Raw genomic sequence first — 12865 nt, 5'->3', positions numbered from 1 at the left:
TTTCTCTGCCTCTTGACGTCCCATTCACCGATATTGAGACCAAGGCAGGGATGACCCCTTCTTGAAGGACCATCTCGCAACATTTCTTGCTCCGGTTACACAAAATTAGGAGACATGCCACGGCTTGCTCTTGCTCTAGGAGCTCACCAGTGTCGAGTATCGACGCCAATGTGCTTATGATTCCTGGAGACGACACAATTTCCTCTCTACCCAATTGAGAAACCGCCAAATTTATCAATACAGCTATGCATTTTTCGGTCCACACACTATCACCCTGGCCTACAAGCTGGGATTGCAAGCCAACAATGATTCCAGATGAAAGGAGGTATGGAATGTTGGTGGGTACGGTGGAAAGATTATAGAGTGTGTGGAGCGAATCTAGCTTGCATTGAACATCAGAGCTGGATTTAAGAATCTTGACTAGGAATGGGACAGCCTGACCTGAACCAATCATAGGCTTGAATTCTTCAAGGCAAGAGAGATTTAGATACAGGGCAGTTGCACACCCATAGCAAGTAGGTTTGTAGATCATTTCGTCCAACAAGGATAAGACTCCGGCTGATATCATCATTTCCTTGTTTCTGTTGAAAAGAAAAAGGAACAAATGAGTGTAAGTATGCAATGATTTGGAAAAGCGGAGAAAGAAAGGTAATAACTATTGCTATCTGGAACATTTATTCTGCACCACCATCAGAAATTTCAGCCTCAATTATTATTGGAGCATAAATCTGTCTATTTTTTTCCTATATAAAAAATCCCAGGCATTAAACTGAAGAAACAATGTCAATGTCAAAATTTAACAAGCAAAATAATCAATTTTCAAATTTGAGTTGCACTAAGCAGTAAGCACATTGTCTTCATTTCTTTCTCCTGTGTGTCCATTTCAAGAAGGGGAGTGGGGGATTAATACATAAGAGAGAGGCTTCAAAAAATAAATACATATAACTTGCAATTCATTTTTCCACAAAATGATGGAAGCTCTTGAAGAGGTACATGCATAGTTGTCAGAACCGAACCGGTGATCGAACCGGTCAAACTACTGGTTCATTAGTTTATTGGTTCAACCGATAAATTATTAGTTGAACCGATAAAACCGGTCTCACATAAATATAAAATATAAAATAGTTAAAAACTTAAAATTAAAATTAAAATTTGAAATACATATCTTCACTAACATTTTATGAAGAATCAAGTCTCAACTTCTAAAAATAACTAATATAAAAAAAACCATAAAATTTATCAGTAATACTACAACAGTATCTTAATTTGAAACTAAAAAAAATAATTAATTCACAAAGCCTATCATCTAACTATAATATCAGTAGATTTTAACGTATCAAAACAAATAACTTAATCACAATACTAGTAATAAAATAGATCAAGTAAATTAATAAATTTTTAGTGAAATTTATATTTATATTAATAATGGTATATAATTAAAATATAATTAATTTGAAAAATAGAAAAAACAAAAATTAAATTAAATTAGATATTTGTGTATACTATATAATTAGTATTTGTCAAATATAGTACTTAGAAGCGCAATGGCTGAGTGGCAAGTGGAGGTTGCTTTTGCTCCAAGGTTCTTGGTTCGAGACCTGGTGGAGACATTTTTAAAATTTTTCAAGCAGACTGGTTCGGTTAGACCAGTTTGCACCGGTTTTTGTCGGTTTTGACCGGTTTGATCCGGTTCTTACCGGTTCACACCGGTTTTCTTCCTTAAATAGTCTAAGGAGTAAACCGAACCGGACTAGAGTCCGGTTTTCCGGTCGAACCTGCCGGTCCGGTTCGGTTTTTGCAACTATGGGTACATGATGATCAGATCATTGCCATTAAATTATGAATATTTTGTTACTACAACATTACCAAGTAACTGTGGTTCTAGCTAAATGCAAGAGCATCACTTTTCAATCACCAAATGTTGTTTAAGTCTTTTAGTAAAATGGAAAAGCAGTTTTACCTTATGGTTAAAAACTACGAAAACTACAAACAATAATACACACCTGTCATTGTTCACAGCAAGGTTGAACAGGGCCATAGCTCCATTTTCTTGATCCATCGCATTTCCTTCACGCAAAGCTGATTGGAGAAACTGCATAAGTGCTTCAACAAATCCATTAGCACCCATAAATGTCCTGGCGTCCTCATCATCCCTTAGCAACATCCTTAACCTTTGTACAACCTTACACTTCTCCTGTGAGTCGTTCCCTTCTGTTAAGACTTTCAGAAAACTAAGATACTGTTCATTATCGTCCTCTTGTGTAGACACACTTTCAGCTCCAGCTACCCCAGTTTGCTCTGACATGCCGCTCTCTTCTACTGGAACCACTTTCACACCTTTCAACTTGCAAGAATTTACACTGTTAACAGATTTTGAATTTGTGGAATCGGTATCTGATAAAGCCAATCTCCAATAGTTAAAATCAAGAGATTGGGGAGGGCCTTCAGGAATAGGAATTCCATTCTGTGCACACCAACTAGCCACAAGATTCTTGACATTGTAATTAGGAGTCAATAAAAGATGTGGAAGTTTCTGTTGAGTCTTTGGGCAGGTGTTATGCCCATCACTGAACCATTTTTCTATACAAGCCCTTTCGTATGTTTGACCCGAAGCAATTATAACAGGATCACTCATGAGTTGCAGAGATATCGGACACCTCAACTCTTCAGGGGGAAGGGGCATCTGGCCTGATTTTCTATTATTCGGCTTTAAGTTAATGGAACTAAGTTTTGAAAATACTCTATCAAACGCTTGAGTCTGAACACCATCCTCAACATATCCATTAACAGTAGGTGAACAGGGTTGGGAGCCCTGAGAATCATTATCATCTGAGAATTCACTTCTGAACAACTTAGAATATTTCCTCATGAGGTGTAAAAGATATGCAATAATTGATTCCTTCCGCTTGTCTTCCTCAGCCTGAGCCCTTTCAATGAGTTTTTTGAGAGCTCTTCGTTCAGTAAGAGCTGCTCTTGAAGATGTAATTTCAAGTCTAGTAGCAGCCTGATGAAAACATTCAAGTTCACTACTGTCATTAGAGTTGTCAAGCTTCCTTCCCTGCTGAAGCAATGCAATTAAATCGTCGCCAACTTGTTTTTCTGAGGGGTCAATTGCAAAAACCGTACTTGCAAGTTCATCCAGACCGCCCCTCACTCATTCAGAAAGCAAGTAGCAAGGCTGTGTAAGGGCCTCCACATAATAGAACAAGAGAAACTGAAACATGGAAAAGCAAGCTATACATCCATATCGTTGAAGATTATCACCTGACACCCAATAGATTGAGGAACAATATCTTCCACCAGTTTAAGACTGTCAACAAGTGCAGACTTAGCCTTTTCAAATTTTTGAAGTACGGCGTCGCCAGTTATCGCCTGTGTCATAAGTGATATTATATGCAAGATGTTCCACAAGTAGTATTCCAAATCAGATAACCTAATGGGGTATAAATAACTTGTTGAAAGGGCTTAGGTAACTAAATCCACCCTACATAATGGTACACTAACGGAAAATAGAATTGAAAACTATACAATAATAACGAAAATTGTACCAGGTAAAGTTTACTACACTCTGAGCAGTGCTGAAGAACATTCTTCGACTTCTCTAAAGCTACATGCAGTGAACATAATGCCTGTATTCCAGATTTGCTCCTAGGCTTAGCTGCTTCTAGAGAAGGAAATATTCTCAATATTTTACAATATATTGCAGAAAGAGTCCTGCACATTTCTCCATGTAACTGCACAAGATACCAAACACTCATTGTCAGCTGAAAATAGAGAATTTTAACAATTAAACAAAATGAAAGAATTGGAAAAATACCCCAAAAAACCAGAGCAAGAGAACTATACATAAAATTTACTCTCTTACGGTTTTTTTGGCCAGCAATTCTAAACCTTCTTTAAAAAGCAGTAGTGTTAATTGTGTAAAAGAAAATAATTCAATGTGGTTCAAACAGAGGACAGTTACTTTTACTTCAAAAAAAAAAGAATAGGAAAAGGAAAATATGCAACTAATGTGTATACAGATATAAATAAATATATGTATATATATGAAAAAAAAGGGTAAAGAACACTTTTTGTTCTTATCGCTTGCAATTTTCTTCAAAAATATCCCTAACGTTTAACTTCATTCAATTTTGTCCTCATCGTTTTTTATTCATCCAATTTTGTCCCTAACCATTTCGATAAAGTTACCCTTGGACATTTTAAATTTTGTCCCTAACGTTTTAGATGGTGTTAACGTCCATGGGTAATTTTGACATAAATCGAAAACGTTAGGGACAAAATTGAATGAAATTAAATGTTAGGGGTATTTTTGAAGAAAATTGTAAACATTAGGAACAAGAAGCATACTTTACCTGGAAAAAAAAAAAAGACTCGATAATTATACTTGAATCTTAAGTACTACAGGAATTATGGAGCAATTACAATTGACGAATGAATACAAATTTATCAATATTAGTAAAGTAAAGGATTAAAGGAAGAATTTCTAACAGTTATCCCGCAATAATTTAAGACATGTCATGATACCTTGGCATCACTTGCTGCAAAAAGATTTTCTTCAAGCTCAGCAACATCCATCATTCAAATTCACTGTGAAAACTTAGATGCTAAATGATCCCAACTATATTTAACGATGATCAAAATCAGGAAACAAATAAAATTAGCAAAGTAGTGGTAAAGAAAAATGGCGCTACCAGTTCAGAATTTTTAAATTAAAAAAAAATGCATGTGATTAGACCATGCTGCAATCAACTAAAAGTCCAACCATTCTTCAGTTTCATTTCGTTTAATTTACCCAAGAAAGGTAAGTAGCGTGTTGAAAATACTAATAAAAATTTAGTGACTCTATTTATTGGGAATTTCTTTATATCAATCAAAGAAATAAATAATAAATAAAACAATGACTTCAAACTTGTTTTACATGCAAAACGTAAACTGCATCAATATTCTCTTTTTGCGTATAAATATTCTAAACATACAACAAAAGGAAAAGTACCTTGTAAGCAAACCTAACATAAAGCAATTCGGTAGGCATTGGATTTGCAATGCTCTCTTTTTGTTTTTTTAAGAGAAAGAATTCAAATTATTCTCTCTTAGTTTTCAACATTTTTTCCCCAACCAAAGAGGAGAAAAGGGTTTTCCAATTAACACAATAAAAAATTATAGTAATTTAAATTGGAAAAGGCAAAGACATCCGTGACAAATCTTCACAATAGAAAGATTAAGACAAAATTTGAAAAGTAACCAAAACAATTTCGACATTGTCCATTTTTCATGGTATAAATAATCAAATGAAAGAAGAAAATGCTGATTTTTCGGTTATTTTTTCTCTCTTTACAAAAACATGTTCACAGCGAGCAAATTAATCAACGCATTCTTATTTAACAGCTTCACAATCCCAAAAATAAACGCCAAAAACAAAAAATTAGCACAAAGCGATCGCAAAGAACATAATCTCCAGCTGAAATCTTCACTCCAACAACACATAAAAAAGGATTAAAAATTACGGAAAAATCCTTAGAGAGAGAAAAATAAATCAGATTGAGGAAGCATTGAAAGGCAAAATGAGCATGTGAGAAATGTGAGATGCGGGATTAGGGTTTGAGAGAAGAAATAACGTACCAGAGAAGAAGAAGAAGAAGAAGAGATGGTGCTGGAGGGTTTGTTCATTAAGAAATGGAATTCTTTTAGAGCGAAAAAAAATTAATTAACAAAAAATGAAAAAAGAAAAAAGAAGAAGAACTGGTTTTTTTTTTAGGGTTGTGAGGATCTGTTTAATGTGAGAGACAGAGAGGTAATGACTAATGAGGTTTAGACCGGAAGGAGCGAGTAGTTCGGAGGACGCACAGTCGCACACAAGGACAGCAGAAAGAGAGAGAAATGTGGAGGGAGATGACGAGATTTGGTTATTCTTTTTTCTCACTTTCTTCTTCTCTTTCCTTGTGTGTGAGTGTTACGGGGTGGAAGTGGAATTGAGCCGAAGCAGGAAACCGAATTTAATTGCAAAGTTTAAATTTGGGGGGGTTAACACTTAACGCCCAACACTTCACAGTTAGAATAGTCTGTGTCACTATCAAATTAATTTTCAAAACAATCATGTCTCAAATTAGGCTTTTAAATAGATAAAAATTGTATTTACCCATTTAAACGTTTTTCAAATTTTTTACCGTTTTAAATATTCTAAAATAATTTTACGAGTAAATAGTCAAATTGGTCCCCGAAAGATAGCCCATTCTTTAAACGAGTCCCCGTAAAAAAAAGATAATAAAATTTGTCCCCGAAAAATTTAAAATTGGTAACGTTAGTCCTTCCGTCAGTTGGATAATGACGTGTCACGTTAAGTGCCACGTGGCATATGATGACGTGGAGGGTTAATGCCACGTGTCACAATATGATTGATTAACATGTCAGATCCCGGCATGCCACGTGTCAGGTCAGTGACACGTGACATGCCACGTGGCACTTGACATGTAAAAAAGTTATTTATAATCAAAATAGTCCTTAAAAGTTCAGACGTAAGTCATTTTCATCCCTAAAATTTTAAAAATTAATCAAATTAGTTCTTATATAATTTTTTTTTCTTGATAATATTAAATTTAAAATATTTTTTGATACTACTAATTTTAATAGAAATGTAATTGACAATAAAAAAATTAGTAATTGTATCTTTTCTTCTTAAAAATTTGTTCAATAAAATTATCTCTCTCCTCTAATTCTTGTCAAAATCTCTCTTATTCTTTTCTATTCTAAAACCTTTTTCTTACATTATTACATTTTGCTGGAATATATATATATATATTCAAAATTGGTCTATTAAAATTAGTAGTATCAAAAAATATTTTAAATTTAATATTATCAAGAAAAAATAAAAAAAATTATATAAGGACTAATTTGATTAATTTTTAAAATTTTAGGGATGAAAATGACTTACGTCTGAACTTTCAAGGACTATTTTGATTATAAATAACTTTTTACATGTCAAGTGCCACGTGGCATGCCACGTGTCACTGACCTGACACGTGGCATTAGCCATCCACGTCATTATATGCCACGTGGCACTTAACGTGACACGTCATCATCCAACTGACGGAAGGACTAACTTTACCAATTTTAAATTTTTCGAGGACAAATTTTATTATCTTTTTCTTACGGGGACTCGTTTGAAGAATGGGCTATCTTTCAGGGACCAATTTGACTATTTACTCATAATTTTACAGAGAGTCTATAATACAGATAAAAACGATGAAATAGTCTAAAAATACGACTACACACATATTACCTAATATTCACAATTGTCCGGCTAATGGTAGTGAATATAGCGCACTTACTACCTGCAAAAATGTATGTAAAATTGTTGATGACATATCATTTTAAATAATTTTTAGAGTTTTTATTTATTTATTTTTTTAGGTTTTTAATTAAATTTTTTATAATTTCTAATAGAATTTAATAAATAATCAAATATTTGGAGTTAGGATAGTGTTTTTATATTTTTAGGAGTTTTAGACTTAAAAAATAGCAAGAATCAATGTTTTTTCACAAAAAAAGCACAAAAGAAATAGAAGCATGGCCCAAAAAGCGTGCCCAATAAGCATAGCCTAAAGAACAAAAGCATGCTCAAAAGGAAGGAAAATAGAGTCCAAAACACATACGTCCGGCGTACATGCCCACCAACTTTGACCTCTTCCCACTTCAGCGGTCATAACTTAAGCTATAGAAGTCTAAATAAGGCGGTTTTAGTTGCGTTAGAAAGCTAATATCCGGAATTTCAGAATGATATGTATATATCTGTAGTGGATGTTTAGTCTCAGCCACGTACCACCATCATCTTTGGAACACGAAAAAACATAAAGCTAATATCCGAAATTTCAGAATGATATGTATATATCTGTAGTGGATGTTTAGTCTCAGCCACGTACCACCATCATCTTTGGGACACGAAAAAATAGCATCTCAAACAACTCAAAATGTAAGTCCAATATATTCCAACTCTCAAGATGCAACAATTAAGGCCTAAGCTTAATTACCCACATCATCAGAAGCCTTGATCACATCCAAAACACTCAAGACTCTAAAAAATTAGTTATTAATTCTTTCTAGAAACATAAAATATTTAGTTGTTAGGATTTGATTTGAATTATTGTTTTGAATTTGAAACTGAAGTCAGTAAGTTAGTTATCTTATCTCTCTCCAAAAGATAAGATTAGTTTAGTTTGAATTTGAATTCTAGACTTAGGCTATAAATAAGTGAGCGTAGCTCACAAGTCATAAGAGAGGGCAATCCGGGAGGAGGATCTTAGGATTCAAATCAAGTCCTCAGACTACTTCTCTTCTTCTTGTTCTTCTTATTTTTTTATGGGTAATTAATTTTCTGTCAAAGAATTAGGAACTCTGTTTATGTTTTTCATGTATAATTAATCTATGTTTATTTTATTTTAAAATCTTGCATTGATCTATTTCATGATTGAGTTATTCGTTCTTCATTCGGATTAATAAATTGGAAGGTAAACTAATTCTTTTTGGAGTAAATACCCTTTCCAGCCCCTGTCCTTTTTGAAAATTGACTAGCCGCACCCTAACGTTTAAAAATTGACGAATCGGCCCCTGTCTATTCGCTCCGTTAGACATATCGACCCTTCCGTGGCCCCCTCGGTTGAAACTCAACGAAAAATGCTGACATGTGACGGTGAGCATGTGATCTGGCATGTACACATCAGCTTAATTTCTTAAGACAATTTGGCCCCTTCCTAGTCATCAAAACGTCGTCGTTTGAAAGGAAGGAGAGACGCGCGTTTTATTGACCCTCTCCCCCTTTCTCCCCCTTTTGGAACCCTAACTCAAGTAGCAACCATGAGTGACGCAGAGCTATCCTCAGCCGCTCAGACCCGTCGTGGTTGGAGGAAGGGTAGGATGGGTTCGAGTAATGCTAGTGGAGAAAAGAAGGTGAAGTTTCAACACCCTAAATGCAAGTGTGGAAGTTATGCAATCATGCAAGGATCTGCAACTGCCAAGAACCCAGACAGGATCTTCCTTGATTGTTGTCACTATCGTGTAAGTGTTCCTCCAGTCTTGATTATTGTAGTCAGTTTGCCTTTGTGCTTGAATGAATGATCTTCATGATAACTGCAATTGCAGACAGAACGACCTCACTGCAACTACTTCATGTGGCTGGATGAGCTGATTTTCTGTCATTTTGCGCATGAGAAAGACATTGATGTAGATGGAAGAATGTTGATGCTAGAGAACAAGTTTGAGCAATTGGAGCACAAAGTGGATTTGGCAATTAAAGAAAATTCAAAGAAATGGAGTATTGGGTTTAGGGTCTATGTCATGGTAGCCATGTTGATTGTATTAGTAGCAGTGAAATACGCTGTAGTCTAAGACATAGATTGTATGTTGTTGCAGATGTATGGTTAATGTTAAAATATGAAAAGTTTGCTTTTGGGTATGTAGTTACTATGTTGTATATGCATGGATTGTGAGTTTGTTGTATTAATGATAATCTAACTTTGTGTAATAGTTACAGATCTATGAAATCCTGGACAGTGTGATTTATATCCAAAAGCAAAGGAGTTTCATTCATAATACTATACACATAGGCATAGTTTAGTCTGCTGATGTAACAGCTGGAAACAAAATAAAATGTTTTGTTGAGCTAAATGTTTACTCCCTAAACAAAAGATCACTATAAAAAGAGGAAGTGTTTTTCAAGTGGGACTTCAGTCCATATCAATTTTCTACCCAACAAAAAAACTAAATCTAGAACAGCAAAAAGGGGTACCACTAGGTCTAGGGGTGTCACAGCCACGTTGTTGATTCCACTTGCTTCAACTCCATCCAAATTCTGTGCAACACAAAAAAAAATACAGGACCCATTTAGATTCAGCCAGGCAAAAAAATTAGGCACATAAATTTTGAGCTACCAAAATTTACAACATGACCTGTTCTGGGGTTACATTTGTAGGGTTTGATTGATGTCCAGTTGGTTGTTGCTTTGGCTTCTTTCTCTTTGGTTGCCAATTAGGGTTTGCTGGTGCACCTTTACATGTCCTATGATAGTGCCTCTTCTGTCCACATTTGTTGCATGTCACCTGGAAGCTCTTCTTCACCTTGTGTCTTTGTTCTCTCATCTGAGCCTCTGCCACCACATCAACATTCCTCTTTTTAGTTGGTCTTCCAGGGGGTCTCTTAATGTTTGGTGCCTCAGGTTGGAGACAATTCCTTGTCATCAATACCACCAGGTAGCGCATTACTCTTCTTCTTCTTAGGAGTATCTGGCTTTCCAACACTCCTCTTCTGTTTCACACTAATTCCACCCTTTTTAGTCTTGCTCACAGGCTTCTTCTTGGCCTTACCTTCTTCACCACTACTGCTACTACTGGATTCAAAACCAGGTGGAGGGGGTTTATAGGGCTCATCTTCGGTGGTCTCATATGCATCGTCAGAAGAGGAAGAATCAACTTCAACAGCTTCATCCACTGTACTACCTACAACAACATAATCTGGATTGCTAACATTGTGTTCAAAATAGATCACAAGCAAATCAGACTCCATATCCTCCATCTTTTTGTCACACATCTGGTTAATCTCCTTATCTCCCTTAAGAACATGCAATCCAGATTCCAAGTCAGGAGCAGTACCATCATACCAATAAACCTCTTTGTAGCTAGTATACCCTAAACCCGTAAACATTTCCACCAAACCCTTGAAGTTAACATAGTCTATATCTAACGGAGGAAATGTTTCCACCTTTCCATCAGAGTAGTGCAACACTCCATCAGAATCCCTTTCGAACCAACCCCCATGGTGAAAAACATGGACAATTTTATATGACATCTGCCAGAAGAAAAATGTGCAACACTTTTGATTAACTAGCTACTATATTCATCCACACCAATCATAACCAATGAAAGTGACTAAGGGTATCAAAAAAAGATTACAAAAACCCAAGTTTACAAAGTACAACCAACTCAGAAAGTAGCGAACGAATTAAACCACACTAACCTTTGTACCGCCGTCAACGTCTCCGTCAACAAAGCCTTCGCCACCTCCTCGCTGGAACTCTTAGTCAGCTTGTTTTGGAGGAAACCGTTTCGCTTTCCTAGGGTTCGTATGTAATTATGTGTTCTAAGTGGGGGTGATTTCCCTACTGAAGCTACATGTAAGGGAGAAAGGGGGAGAGGGTCAATAAAACGCGTGTCTCTCCTTCCCTTCAAACGACGACGTTTTAATGACTAGGAAGCAGTCAAATTGTCTTAAGAAATTAAGCTGATGTGTACATGCCAGATCACCTGTTCACTGTCACATGTCAGCGTTTTCCGTCGAGTTTCAACCGAGGGGGCCACGGAAGGGTCGATATGTCTAACGGAGCGAATAGACAGGGGCCGATTCGTCAATTTTTAAATTTTAGGGTGCGGCTAGTCAATTTTCAAAAAGGACAGGGGTCGGAAAGGATATTTACTCTTCTTTTTGGATTCTTGTATTATAATTGAAAAATGTAATATTTGAATCAAAACTTGAAAACTCTTTCACATGACTATTTGAATTCGGCTAGGAATAGTGGTTCAATTAGTGTGCGACACATACATGATTTTCAATCACTCTAATTTTAAATAAGTGGTATATAATTCGAATTAGAACAATTTTTGAAAATTATGTTTTCTTTTAAGATTTAACTGGATAGGACTAGTTTAAATACGTGACATAAATTCAACCTAAGGACTACTTTTAAATTTTATTTGAATCTAAAATTAGTTTTTATGCTTAACCTCTTAATTAATTAAAGTGACGCCTAATTAATGTTTGAGAAACTGAAGAATCAAAGAATTGAAAATCAGTTACTACAAATTTTATTGTGAAAGATTTTTATAAACTTTAAGATAAATAATTAAGATTGATTATCTTAAGAGTATAAACATCTTCAAAATCCTTCACTCTTATCATCACTGTCTTTTTCAATTCAACATTCAAGTATTTGAATTCAATTCTCTCACTGCTAAAGAAAAAGTATTTTAGTGAGTGATTTGTCAAATAATTGGTCTCAAACCGCTGAGAAAAAAAGGTTTAATTTCATTGTGGATGAGGATTTTACAGGGACGGACAAATGATAATGGCATGCATGTGCTTTGAATTTTGGCAAAAATTCTCAAAAAATGAAAATCACTCATATCCACTGTAAAAGCTAAGAGATTATGATATCCACTTGGTTAATTTTTAATACAAATGTGTGTAAAGTCCTATACTCTTATTTCATCAGCAAGGTTCAATGAGCAGAGAGCTCAACTGAGAGAGAGAAAGAGTAAACTGCTTAATATTTGTTCATCTATTTTTTCTACAACGGAATGAAAGTACATTATATCTCACTTTTTTGTTGTTGTTGGATTTTCCATCTCAACAAATTAAGAACTAAGTCGTTGCGAATTTGAGTTCTATTTAAGAGTTTATTGCTAACTAATGAGTTAGTGTATGCACAAGACAGGATTCAAATTTTTAAAACTTGTGTAGGTGAACAAGTGAGTTGATCACTCAACTAACCTAAATTTGTTAGGTTGTAACTAAGTTGTAAACTCAAGTGCAATCAACTTCATGTAAAATTAATAGTTGATAGTCGTTAAATAATTTGAATAAATTGACTAAATTTTTATCTAACGACTCTTAGTTATCAATTTCACGTAAAATTGACTACACTTAAGTCTCTACTTGTACGGCTGTACCTAAATGCTAGAGTCATAAAAGAAAAAAAAAAGGCTAGAGTCATAACAACTGTCAAAAGGAAAAGTGTTAGCAATAGTATTTAACAGAATTAGTTGACGCGGGTAGTTTGACACTTTGACTTTCTTTTTTATAATTTTTTTTTAGTTCGATT

The 12865-nt window shown here is 35.0% G+C and overlaps 2 protein-coding genes across 2 annotated transcripts in view; one reads left to right on the top strand and one right to left on the bottom strand.

The window, feature by feature from the left end:
* The window catches only part of LOC107630276 (U-box domain-containing protein 6), a 6831-nt gene extending 1070 nt beyond the window's left edge, over positions 1 to 5761 (bottom strand). Inside the window, exons 1-6 of the mRNA XM_021118724.1 lie at positions 5623 to 5761; positions 4528 to 4621; positions 3549 to 3734; positions 3254 to 3372; positions 2004 to 3143; positions 1 to 581 (exon numbers count right to left, since the gene is read on the bottom strand). The exon at positions 1 to 581 is cut by the window's left edge and continues 1070 nt beyond it. Of these exons, the coding sequence (XP_020974383.1) occupies positions 1 to 581; positions 2004 to 3143; positions 3254 to 3372; positions 3549 to 3734; positions 4528 to 4581 (2080 nt within the window). The 5' untranslated portion in view covers positions 4582 to 4621; positions 5623 to 5761. The remainder of the gene's footprint in view (positions 582 to 2003; positions 3144 to 3253; positions 3373 to 3548; positions 3735 to 4527; positions 4622 to 5622) is intronic.
* On the top strand, positions 8551 to 10184 carry LOC110269643. The gene is made up of 2 exons (XM_021117557.1): positions 8551 to 9051; positions 9136 to 10184. Exons 1-2 carry the CDS (start codon positions 8851 to 8853, stop codon positions 9379 to 9381), a joined length of 447 nt encoding a protein of 148 aa, XP_020973216.1. The 5' UTR covers positions 8551 to 8850; the 3' UTR covers positions 9382 to 10184.

This window comes from Arachis ipaensis, chromosome B03 (genome assembly GCF_000816755.2).
Source record: "Arachis ipaensis cultivar K30076 chromosome B03, Araip1.1, whole genome shotgun sequence".
In the NCBI taxonomy this organism is placed as follows: Eukaryota; Viridiplantae; Streptophyta; class Magnoliopsida; order Fabales; family Fabaceae; genus Arachis; species Arachis ipaensis.
This window is presented reverse-complemented; position numbering and strand designations above follow the sequence as displayed.

What these genes read in the sequence shown, in the direction of transcription:
- LOC110269643 (XM_021117557.1), top strand. Translation starts at nt 8,851, where the DNA reads ATGAGTGACGCAGAGCTATCCTCAGCCGCTCAGACCCGTCGTGGTTGG. An exon ending in TTGATTGTTGTCACTATCGT is followed by an intron (nt 9,052 to 9,135) that starts GTAAGTGTTCCT and finishes CTGCAATTGCAG; the next exon opens with ACAGAACGACCTCACTGCAA.